The sequence below is a fragment of the Rhododendron vialii genome, chromosome 11a (assembly GCF_030253575.1).
Source record: "Rhododendron vialii isolate Sample 1 chromosome 11a, ASM3025357v1".
Lineage (NCBI taxonomy): Eukaryota > Viridiplantae > Streptophyta > Magnoliopsida > Ericales > Ericaceae > Rhododendron > Rhododendron vialii.
The window spans coordinates 34,870,438-34,882,948 of NC_080567.1; the positions used below are offsets into that span (position 1 = coordinate 34,870,438).

The window sequence follows — 12,511 nt, forward strand, 5'->3', positions numbered from 1 at the left end:
AAACCCTAGATCTACCAAGAGGAATAAGCCCAAATCTTCCAAGAACAAGCTACTCTCAAGCTTAGGTGCAAGATCTAGAGAGGATATTACCCAAAAACATGATAAACAAGCAAAGATCAACAAGTGATTGAGAGGAGAGAGAGAAAAATGTGGGTGAGAGCCAAAAAGTTAGAAAAACAACACCAAACTTACCCTTGGTTCACAAAATGTGAGATTCAAGTGATTTGGAGGAAGAAAACCCTTGGATCTTGAAGATTTGAGGTTGAAATCAAGAGTTTTGGGCGAGATTGGAGTTGGGTAGGTGAGAGGGGGTGTTTTCAGGTCTGGTTCGTGGGTTTTGGGTGTGAAAAATTATAAAATGGGATATTTATAGAGGTCCAAAAAGCGTGCTGAAAGTTGCAAAAAAATACACTATGTACCGGTACTGGGCGACTCCCAGTACCGATTCAAGAGCCTTCAAAATGCCAAAAGACACAAATTCTGGGCATCATGTACCGGTACTGGGCAACAGCCAGTACCGGTTCAAGCTGGATAGAAAATGAATTTTTTTGTAACGATTACCAAATCAACCCCACTTGTTACCAACACCTCCAAACATCATCACAACATCAAAACTCACATTTTACCATTCTCCAAGTGTCCGATACACAACAATAAACGTATATCCGTGCACCCCACAAACAAACATACAACTTTATTAATAATATGATTCCTTTCAAGCTTCAAACGATTTCCGAAATTATAATAATTTACGGGTCTCTACAGATATTGTTGGGAACATATTTTGAAAGTCTAGGGAAATTAATCCTCTGTGTGCGGGTGACTCTGGCCATTAGGGAAGAAATCGGATTTAGCCAGTGACCCTAATGCTTAACGATTGTTATTGACCGGATCATTCTTAGGAAAAAGTTCTACGGGCTGCCTACTCGTGGTGACTCTAAGTTTTGGTATTGGATCCAATTTTGAGACATTTGTTCCCTGGCACTTGGTACTATTGATTTTGATTGTGGTTCCCCAGTGTTGCTGGAGATTGGATTGAAAACACCATTAAGACTTATCGGATGAATCGTTAATTGGATTAATGGATTATTTTGTTGTTCATCGCATATGCCAAATTATGTTGACAAGGTAAATCATTTTGATCCCTATTTCATAACCTTATTCTAATATACATGCTTCGCTATTCACTGAGCTTGTCAGCTGACGAATTTATTCCAACTTCTTTTTCAAGCTAGTCAGGGATTTAAGCAAGGACTCTGGCAGCATCTCGACGACTTCTTTTAGTTTGACCTCCTTAGGGTGTCTCATCGTACTTTTATTTTATTAATCGCTTCCACATTTGAAATATTTGTCAATTATTGAATTCTTTTTTATTATTGGTGGATCACTTGGTATTATTTGGTTCGTGGGATGTTTGTGCCCCATGCTTTTGTTCAAACATTTTTGGCTGATACTGTTTTGAATAAAATTTACTCAGTGATTCAAAGCTTTGGCATTTAATTTTTTTTTTTAGGCTGCGTGCTCCATGGATTAGTCTCATGGTTTACGGCCGCTCACTTGCCATTTTGGGTTGTGACAATTGGCCGTAACATACTAGCACTGGTTAGTCGGACCGAATTTGTAAAATTACACGCGAAGGACCTATGAGGCAGTACACTTATAGCGCATAGGGCTTAGTTGGCTATGACCTCCAAATTTAGGATCGGCCTGTCATTTTCACTTTATTTTTGTCACTCCCCTTATCTTTAACAATATTCTCTTTTGTGCCCTTATTAGGTAATTTATTTTGTAAGAAAGAGAGTAACGCCCCGATTTTTCAAGAAATTTCGGGCGCATTACCCTTAAAATACACTGAATTTTACAAACTTCTAGGCTCCTATCTGCCTTTGTACGAAATTTACATCTCCAAAATAAAATAAAAAGACTCCAAATAATTAATCCTCTGATGCCTCAAAATTTGTCCAAACTCGCCAAATATTTCTTAAATGTTCCAATTCAACTTCTACTAATCCGGTTCTACACCTGAAAAATAAATTATCGGGAACCATAAAACCAGAGTACCTCCACCCTACCCCTAAACACCTCAGCTCTTCTTTCTCTCTGCCCAGACTGCGCGCGCTCACTCTCTCTCTGTGCCCGTGCATGTGTGAGTAACATTGTGTGTGTAAATATATAATAGGAGGGCACATCAGGTGTGGCACACCTCAGCCACACCCTTCTCACATACAGGGAGCGGGGTCCAAGTGAACCCTCCTATATGTGAGAGGAGTGTGGCTGAGGTGTGCCACACCGATGTGCCTCTAGCATTTTTGGAAAGGAAAACGGTAAACGGGGACAAGAGTTAATGATGGGTGGGTGATGATGATGGAAAAGGGGGAAAGGAGGAAAGTGGGAATAATGGAAATGTGCTGGAAATGATATGGGGCGGGGGTCGGCTGTTGAAGAAGAAAAACAATGAGAATTATTTCCGTGGATGCGGAAACGTGTCACGTGGTGTACGGCGATTCAGTTTTCGGTTTCGAAAAATTACGAAAATAATATCGTACTATAAATAAAATATTTCGTGACAAACTGTAGTCTCGGTTTACGAAGATAAAATCTCATTGATCAGAATAGATTTTTATACGGATACAACTACATCTCATTCGATTTATTCGGACTAATTAGCTAATCAATCAACCTAACAAAACATATTATTAACAAATAATATAATTTTTGAAAATAATATCACGAAATTTTTATTTATTGAAAATTTTGGGATGTTACAAAGAGGGAGTGCCGTTAAAAAAACAAAAAACAAAGGAGTGACAGAATCACCTAACTTTCGAATTCGGAAGGACATTTTTAGCCATCCGCTTTCTGACCTCTAGATTGTTTAAATAGGCAGCTGGTTTTCGTGCAAAAAATCATTTAATTAAAGCCAATTAAATAATTAGAACACATGAAAACCAACTAGTTAAACCACAACAACATTCTTCAACTGACGAACAAATCCACGAGCTAGAAAACTTTTGGTTATTTTTACGTACTTGAACGCACAGTTTTGTGAGTTCTTTACGAGTTCATTTTGATTATTTGTTTCCATTATAAATGTTGTAAAACTTGTCAAGATCGTGACATATGCCAAAATTGGAATTGATACCCCGTTTCGCTAAGATTTTTAATTTTTTAAATATTTATTTTCCGCTTTACGAGACATGTTATTTTCTCATAATACATTATCTTTAGTTCAAAAAATAAGTACTTTACTTTAGTTAGTCAGTGGAACACATCCAACCAACCCATGACCGCAACACATTTATCTAGACGTAAACAAGTTCAAAATTCAACTTGTCAATAAATGTTTACGAGGACTTTTAGATTCGCATATATATATTGTTGGATTGTGATTTTAACACTCCAAAAATTGATGGAGGGGCTTCAAAATTGAACAGTTTTGATACACAAAACGACGTTGTTTTGGAGCCTCTCCATCAATTTTTGGAGTGCTAAAATCAATTTTCTATATTGTTTACTTTCTTTCTTTTTTTTTCTATAATTCCGGTGCCCATAATAGTTTACGCACACTTTTACTAATCTTGGGGGATAAATTTCATCACCCACTTGCGAGGTCCCAATTAAAGTTAGAGCAAAGCTCTGTATGGACTGGCTTCAAATGAATTGATAGCACTAGAGATGTTTTGAACCTTGACCACTAGATCTTAGGACAAGGGTGGAGTCATCCAAGTTTTTCATTCCAACTCAAAATAATGTCAGCCAGTCTCTATAATCCAAGCCAAGTTAGACCCTTTCCGATTAAAAACCCCACTATTAGAGCATTTGAAGGCACTGGTGTGCCTATTATGCTCTTACAACCATCAGAAGCTGCAAACTCATTGCAATTTGCACAACCCAAAATGTCATAAACATCATCAATCATTCTCAGTATTCATACATAGAACCCATAATATGAATTCTTCATCTATAGTGTTGTCCGTATAACATTAGCCTGACAAATCCAGACCAAGCTGGTTTCCGATACTACTTAAACCTACGAACGTGTATCGCAATATGCTTTCCTTTCTTGTTTTCCCTCCTGCTACTGAGAGTTCAACTTATATGCTGCCAATAACATCATGGCAAAACAAATTGAAGTACTATTTCTGTATCTTCAGTTTTTCTACGGCAAGGCCTCAAAATTCTAAACAGATGGGAAGTACTTAGTAAGGCCTGAAGGTAGGTAATAGAATTCTCTACTCATGGGGTGCTTTTCGAAATCCCTGAACCTCTCCCACCAATGCCTCCCATTGTCAAAGATTCCACTATCAGTACGACTCGGTCGTGTGGTGCAATCCAAAAACACCGCGATCAATACTGCTACTGTGGCTGGGGATGTGAAAATGATTTCCACAATTGTGTTGAACTGCAAGTAATGGTTAGAAATTCCATTTAGTTTCTCCATACACGAGCACAAAAATACTTGCAACTGCTAAAATTCATTCGAGTTAGAAATGATAAATTGCATGCACAACGTACCCAATGCGCGTTAGTGTGAACAGGACCGCGACCGGAAGTTACTATGTAGCCATAGAAGTATTGTGTGATTGAGAGGCCCATGAAGATTGAATAAGCTACTATGAACTTTGTTCTGAGCCTGTTGAGGTTGCAGAATTGAAGTAAACCAATACCGGCAGAAGCTGCACCGGAATGGTATACCATAGTAAATTTCAACAAATAGTTGAAGCTAAAACAGGCATTCAAAGATGATTTGGAAAAGCAAGTGAGTATCCTAAATCAGTTAAAACAAGCATTTGTAATTGTCCTCCCTTTGTAAGAAATTTATTTTTCCAAACAAGCACGAGTTTTGGGTAAACATAAAGAAATCTCAGCAGTTTTATCTCCGACGATTAGCAAGATAGAGAATTCATACCCATGTAGGCAAACAAGATGCAGTACACAGCTCCAAAGATCGGCAACGGAATAGATGCTAGAACAGCCCCAAATTTTCCTGTTAATTGATGATACAGTTGCACAGTTAACCCAAATTTGAATCATTACTTCAATTTTTTACTAGTTTGCAAGCAATGTCAAACGAAAACATGCAATTATAACGCACCAAAAATGGCAAAGAAAAGCATGAATCCTGCTGATATCTGAACCACTCTTCGGCTTCCACATCGCGTTAGTGCCAAAAGACCTACATTTTCACTGAACATTTTGCAGAATATAAGAATCCCAGATTGGTAGGAAAATCATACTTGGATGAGGACATCTGCTCCTCGGTGGACTATGCTGCAAGAATATTCTAAAACTAATGCAGAGGAATTGAGGGCTCGTGACACTTTGATTGGTCACACACTAACAATAAATGTCTGCATCATAAATGATTCCAAACAAATGATCTACACATGCACTTGTAACTAAAGTAAGCCATCCCTCATGAACTTTAGCTTTCATGATTTCCCTCTTGCAGCGACCTATGGATGTTGCAAATTCATGGTCTATCATAAAGGTGGCTAAATTAGTGCTTGGAGTAACAGATGCCTTCATCTAGGTATTCGTAGGGTAGCCAAAGCGATAAGCCGTATGGTTCGGGTATTAAACTTCTTACACTGATACAGTGGAGCCACTTGCAGTACCGAACAAACCATCCAGCAACAAGCCCACTCCCTAAAACTCATAAGGCAAGAAAATAAAAAAAATAGGTTGAGTCAGTTATGATGAAAATGAAAGACATACAAAGGAAACATAATAATCTATCACAGGGTCAGATGCTACCAGCCACCCGGCACCACGGCCGATTATAGAAGGTGGTGGAGGCGTGGCTCTTGCAAATCTTGCTGCTGCTATAAATGCGCCAGTAGACTGCAAAAACAATCATCCGAGGGGGGAAAATAAGCACGTGTATAAGTTCAAATGCTCCTTAAGGAAAATAACAATGGTGTAACTCCTTCAAGGAGTCCTTAAGATAAAATCCAGCTCATCTGTTGTAGAAATAAGCAACAATCATGCAAGGTTCATAAGTAAGCAAACACCTTGCAACCTCACTTTTGTCTCCGACAAAGATAGACAATAAAAAGTGATGGCAGCTATATCTAAAAAAACAAATGAATACTAATATACAGGAGAAAAAATCAACCTCAATAAGAGCAACAAGAGCTGCAGCTATCATCACAAATGCATCCCCAGCACCATCAGCACTTGGTGTCCCCCATTGCCATGGATATGGAAAACTTACCCTGCAGGTTGAGAATTAACAGGAACTCTTATAAGAAGGGGTACACAAAACACAGCAGATGGTTCGCTGTTTTCAGATAAACATGAGTCTTCAATTTGCTACGGCGAAGATTCCTAGAGTCCAAAACGCCAAAGAACTTGACATGATATTCATTAACACATGGTTAGATATACAGATGAACGTGTAGTTTTCAGTAGCCAAGATGAGTCCGTCAAAATGGCTTAAGATGTTCACAGCATCTGCGAGCCAGACAATGATATAATGAAACTGGTGGTATTATTAAGCAAAATAACACAGAGAGGTAGAAACAAACACGGAATGTAATTTTGAATGATGCGTTGGATTAAGAGATACAATCAAAAGAAATGCTAATTCAAGAATGAGCTTACCAAGCAGCACCACTAATGAGCCCAGATCGGTCAACACGGCAACTGATTTGGGTACTTGGAGATTTGTTTCTGTATGCACCAGATGCCGTAAGAAGTGCTGCAAATGGCCATACAATGGCTATTGATAATAGGACAGCATATCGTTCATAAAAGCGCTCAAATACGCCTCCTTTTTTGGTTTCTATCCAATGAGGAATATACTGCCAAAAATTTAGTTACCCAAATCAGTACTACCTCAAGAAATTCTTGTTAATAGATTTCCAAAGAAACAAAGGATCAAAACAAATCAGCAATTTCACACCCCAGAGTTAAATGAGATCCCCTATTTATAAACTAAATGGTAGATCACATGAAATAAGAAAAATCTAGTCACTACATCAAATAGGCAATAGAGAATCAACTACAGAAGATCGAGGCACTGCATACTGGTGAAACCATTAAACACAATCCATCCATGACTACAACCATTTCAGGGTCATACACAAAACATAATCTTAACTGTGTTAACAACTCTCCAAAAATTGGCCTTTTGTTATCATGTTCCACTTTCGTTTTATTTGTCAAACTTCCACTGCATGCCGATATGCTTGGTCCAAGGCCTTTTTGATTGATTTCAAGACATGCTCATTTCATCATAGCAGATAAAATAGAATCAATCCAAATCACGGTATAAAAGATACTATTAGATCGATTTAGACAGGAGTTGGCTGCAGTAAGAAGTAATCTAGAAAAAGCACACCTGGGATAGAATGATTAAGATAATCAACTCTGGAAGCCCAATCTCAATACATTCTGCCAGCTACAACCATCAACCAAAAATGAAAAGACAAAATAAGAAAATGAATACCTTCATGTTACAGAATTCTAGGAGGAAAAAAACGACTAGATAGATGTACACTTAAATTATTGAGTTCAGCCTCGATTAAAAGGCGAGAGCAACAATATTTACTTTTCTAAACGTAACTGGAACCTATATGTTGAATTGTTTAACAACCATCTTATTTGTGGTACTTGAATGAAAGCTTAAGAATTCCTACCTGAGGAAAACCATGAGCGTAGAGCCCCAGTCCGACAAGTGTTACCAAAGGAACAGCAGAAAGGGGCGTGAGTAACCTATCCTCGTCCAACAAATTCCAAGTGTTGATTAAAATAGATTACACAAGAACATAAAATTCCCATATGCAATGTAACTTTCTTCGAAATCCCACCTCACAATGATTCTCCAGATACCAAAGAAACCAAGTAATATTGGGATAATGGATGCAATCATCAGAGCTCCTTGAAGCGCCGCCATCGAATTTTCGAACCTCTAAAGAAAGTGAACACCGAAAGTAAATGAGAGAAATGAACATGAAGTTTAAAAGGCATGGGAATGGGGATTGAGTTGTTTGACTGGGCTCACCTCCAGAGGATCGATGTATATGCTATATCTATCGGATAACACTATGAAAAGTGCAGGAGCAATAAATGAGTATGAGGGACCTATCACCACTGGAAGCCGAGATCCGAACCAAGTCTGCAATAGAGTGTTCAATCCCGCGACAAATAGCGAGGTTTGTATCACTTCAGCCTTCTCCTTCTGCCACAAAGAAAATAAGACCCAGAACCTTAAGTTTATACAATGGGAATACTCCCCAGAGGAGTTAATGAAGACACAGAAATGCTTGTATAAGTAACTTTCACATAATTTCATACATGGCCACCACCCATCAAAGGAACAATGATGGAAGGAATGATGACAGTAGTCCCCAGCATTACCACATAGTGCTGAAAACCCAGAATAATGGCCGCAGCTGCATTAAGATAGATGAAGTTAGAATCAAAGTTTTTCTGCTTAAAGAAGTTTGATGAATGAGATTGGCAGCAATTTGCGGAGCTACATGATCTCAGCTATTTGTTTTGGCATTGGACGGTCCGGATTTTAAAAAAATTATTAGCTAGAAGAGTTTAACTCTTTGCGCAAAGAGTTTTTTTAAAATCTGGACCGTCCAATACACTTTGAATGGGTGCGATTCACCTCCGTAAACCACTGTTTTTTTTTTTATCTGCAAAAAAAAAATTCATTAACTATTAACTCATAACACGAAGTACAGAGATTATAGGGGCTTGAGTATACCAGTCTGACCACCCAAGACCCTCTTCTCCACACCATACAAAGGAAACTGATTTAGGCCAACAAGCTGAGCCCAAATCAGGAGGAAAACCCTAAAAAAAAAAAACCAACGGTTGGTAAGGAACCAACCCAACCCAAAACAACAGCCCAACCAAACACCTAAAACCCTAGTCCTAACACATTCATCCACAATGCCAAACCACCACCACCACCTCCGCAACCCACTGCCATCCAAGAACCCGAACATTTACTTCGTCTAATTGTCTGGAATGTTGCGTGGAAAATTTATTCTCACAAAAAGGGAAGTAAATTAAAGTAAAGAAAAAGAAAATCTATTTTCTTGTGTGGGTGTTCTATTGACAAAGAAATTTGTAAGAAAACTAAAATTATTTTTATTGTGCAGATCTATTTTGCAAAGAAGTGTTCCCGGTGAGAAAGTTGAAAGTCTTGATCCCACAATTGTTTTTGGTAACTAACCACTAAGAGCAAGTGCACCCTCGTGCCAAATCTCATACCAAAGCTAAAATTTGGCCTAAAGAATGGCTTTGCCCTCCCCACCCTTGTGCCAAACTCAAGGACAAATGTTGGCAATCTCATAAGGACGCTGCTACTGGTACAGCGGCTGCTGTACAGCAGCCGCGTACAGATCACTTTTGTGCCCATCTCGGGTCCCGCAAAGATAAATTTTGAAGCAAAGTTGGATGATTCGTAAACCCCCTTCCCGATATCGGATTGAGGTGATTTTTTACAGGGACCCTAAACGAAGTATTTTGAACAAAATGAGTGGCTCCGATCATCTTTGCGGGACCCGAGATGGGCACAAAAGTGATCTGTACGCGGCTGCTGTACAGCAGCCGCTGTACCAGTAGCATTTCTGATCTCATAAAGTCTTTATTGCTTACATAAAGTTTTTTTCTGTTAAAAAAAAAAAAAACTAGAAATGCCATTCTCCGTGCCAAATTTGGCAGTTGCCAAATCTGCCACATCATTCAAGCCATTTGAATTATAACAAAAAATGAGATGGGTTTATTCAATGGTTTGGATTTAAAATTGTGCCTAAATGGCACCAAACAGGTGCGAAACACTGCTTTTTTTGGCTTTTTGACATTATACCAAGTCAAAAGGTAACTTTGGCAATGCCATTGTGGCAGGTGCGAAACATTGCTATTTTTGACTTTTTGACATTATACCAAGTCAAAAGGTAACTTTGGCATTGCCATTGTGGCAACAACAGATGGACTTGCTCTTGCAATTTCGGGCATCTAGCCCACGAGGCAAACAGAACCTAACTCTACTAACATATTAAAATTGTATGGGCATCCAAAATCAATTCGCAATAAGTGGAGTAGCATCTACAATAAGAGCATCTCGAGCCGTTGCTTTTTTCCTCACTTAAACTCAAAATTTGAGTACAAACTCCTCAATACCAACTCCACTCCTCAACTCAAACTTGACAAATTGAGTTTTACTCAAATTAAGGGGGAGACTCAAATTTTGCAAAGCTATTTTCTCCTCTTAAATTTGTAATTATGCAAATAATCAGGCTTTTCCTTAAATTTATTCTTAGATTTGGATTTGCCCATTGAGAGTAAAAGTTTCATGTGGTATGAAGTACTCCAATGGACAAAAACAAATTTAAGCACAAATTTGGGTAAAAGCTTCATTAAGAGCCGTACTTGTATCTAACCAAAAGCTTCTTCTTCTCCTCCTTTTTGGTGTATACATTACATCTAACCAAAAGCTTTACAACACCAAAGAAGAGTTTTAATAATCAAATGATAAATCCTAATTGAAACACTTGAGGATTTTGTGAATTTTGTCGGGAACTGGTTGAATTGACCAAATTATTGAATTCTGATCAGGGATGGCGCCAACATTTTGATACATCAGAGAGAGAGAGAGAGACCATGGCAGAGATTCCTATAAATGATTTACTTACATAAATGTGTATACAATATTCGAGAGGATACAAATACGTAGGCCGTAGCGAATACAAGGATAATGAATCATTAATGTTATCAGCAGGTGAGCATGCGCAAAGGAGAAATGCTGAGGGTAGTAAAAACAGAGAATTGAAGAAAAAAACAGAGGAATGCTCAGAAGATAAAAAGGAAGGAGTAAAAATCTGAATCCATACGTGCATGGCGAGAGAGAGAGAGAGAGAGAGAGAGAGAGAGAGAGAGAGAGAGAGAGAGAGAGAGAGAGAGAGACTGACCCCAAGAAGGATTGCTGTTTAGACAGATGTCGATATCAGATAATTGTTCCTCTACTTCAAACGGCTTAAATGTATCCCCCATTTTCTCTTTCCACCTTTTTCCTCTCCAAGAAGAACAAGAAGAAGCAGCAGCAGCAGCTAATGCAGAGTTTGTGAATACAACTCTCTTTCTCTCTGTCAGTAGGCAACTACAAGAAGCTGGTGGAGGATCAGAGGAGGGACCGGAAGTCAGAGAGAGAGAGAGAGAGAGAGAGAGAGAGAGAGAGAAGAAATAAAATGATGGATGGGAGAAGAATGGTGAATGGGAGGGAAGATATTAGGCGGGGGAAGTTGGGACTAATAGTAAGAGCTCCACAACGACCCTGTTTCTTGCAGTTGGGGGAAGTGTGTCTACTAGTCACAATACACTAATATACTCGCGCGCTTATATTCTTCGGAGAGCAACCTAACGCAGCAACAACGAATCTCTCTCTCTCTCTCTTGCTTTTTTCAGAAAGTTAACTGCTCTCTCTCTCTCTCTCTCTCTCTCTCTCTCTCTCTCTCTCTCTCTCTCTCGGTTGATTACTATTGTCATGGTAAATTTTGATTTTAAGTGGACAGTGGAGAGAAGCAGGGTAATGAAATAGTAAAACAACATTTGTTCAGCCTTATTGTTGGAGGGTGGTTGTCTTTAATCCCTTGGACCTGTAGGACTTTTGTCATTAATTCAGAGAATGTTTATCACTCCTACCCTACTGGAGTACAAGTTTAAGCAAGACGTACGATCTTAGTCAAACTTTATTTTTACTAATTAGTAATTTGTACACCTACCTAGCTACTCAAAACGCGGTGAAAGTATTCATTTTTGTTTTGTAGGTATTTATTTAAAAAATCATATTTATCCAATATTATAAGCATGCGTGATCAATTAGTAGTACTAGTTTTAATTCATGAGATTTGAGTGCATAATGTTTGACCAAGGATTAAAAGTGTTTAGATCAAGCACTCACCTTCGTTCAATTTGGTTGTTTTGTCACGAGATTACTTCAGAAATCAAGACGTGCAAAATAAATGACATCGGAGTACGGTTCAATATGAGCCCCGTGCGAAGCGGATAATATTCACCTAGTGTGTCTTTGTTTTTTAGAATTACGAGGCCTTGTCATTGAGTCCGATTTTTATTTGGCGTGTAATTATGTCTTGGTATTTATTGGCCTAATACGAATGCCCAACGCAGAAATCTTTTGTCCCATTCCTAACGTAGTTCCATTCCATCCAACAATAATGGTTTCGTAATTCCATCATACGCACGAGATTGAGCGTCCATTTTTGTGATAATTAATCGGTGCAGAGCAATGCTTAACTTATAAGCAAGCAAATAGTACTAATTTTTTCCTCAGCAATTACACATTATTTCAAACCGTACAATTATTTCCTATGGTGGTGTCATACCTTCCACCGTGCAATATCCAATATGTGAGGGTTATCTCTTCTGTCCCGAAAACCTCTGTAACGAAGAGTTTTCTAGTCGTTCGATTATGAGAATTTTTTTATGTTTTAATTTAACAGCCGAAAAATCCCTCGACATAAGAGTTTTT

At 38.5% G+C, this 12,511-nt stretch overlaps 1 protein-coding gene across 1 annotated transcript; it reads right to left on the reverse strand.

The window, feature by feature from the left end:
• Window positions 1-3,881: 3,881 nt before the first annotated feature.
• Window positions 3,882-11,200, reverse strand: LOC131307874 (nucleobase-ascorbate transporter 4-like). Its single transcript, XM_058334599.1, has 14 exons — window positions 10,935-11,200; window positions 8,302-8,399; window positions 8,009-8,185; window positions 7,815-7,915; window positions 7,644-7,719; window positions 7,346-7,405; window positions 6,607-6,806; window positions 6,119-6,218; window positions 5,758-5,844; window positions 5,591-5,649; window positions 5,096-5,187; window positions 4,910-4,987; window positions 4,516-4,676; window positions 3,882-4,402 (listed from the first exon to the last, which is right to left on the reverse strand). The coding sequence occupies exons 1-14, from the start codon at window positions 11,014-11,016 to the stop codon at window positions 4,181-4,183; spliced, it is 1,593 nt and encodes a 530-aa protein (XP_058190582.1). The 5' UTR covers window positions 11,017-11,200; the 3' UTR covers window positions 3,882-4,180.
• Window positions 11,201-12,511: the final 1,311 nt, after the last annotated feature.

Coding starts and splice junctions, on each gene's coding strand:
- LOC131307874 (XM_058334599.1), bottom strand. CDS start 11,016: ATGGGGGATACATTTAAGCCGTTTGAAGTAGAGGAACAATTATCTGAT. Junction 6,807..7,345: donor TCTTAATCATTCTATCCCAG/GTGTGCTTTTTC, acceptor AATTTTTGGCAG/TATATTCCTCATTGGATAGA. Junction 5,650..5,757: donor GCCGTGGTGCCGGGTGGCTG/GTAGCATCTGAC, acceptor TATGAGTTTTAG/GGAGTGGGCTTGTTGCTGGA.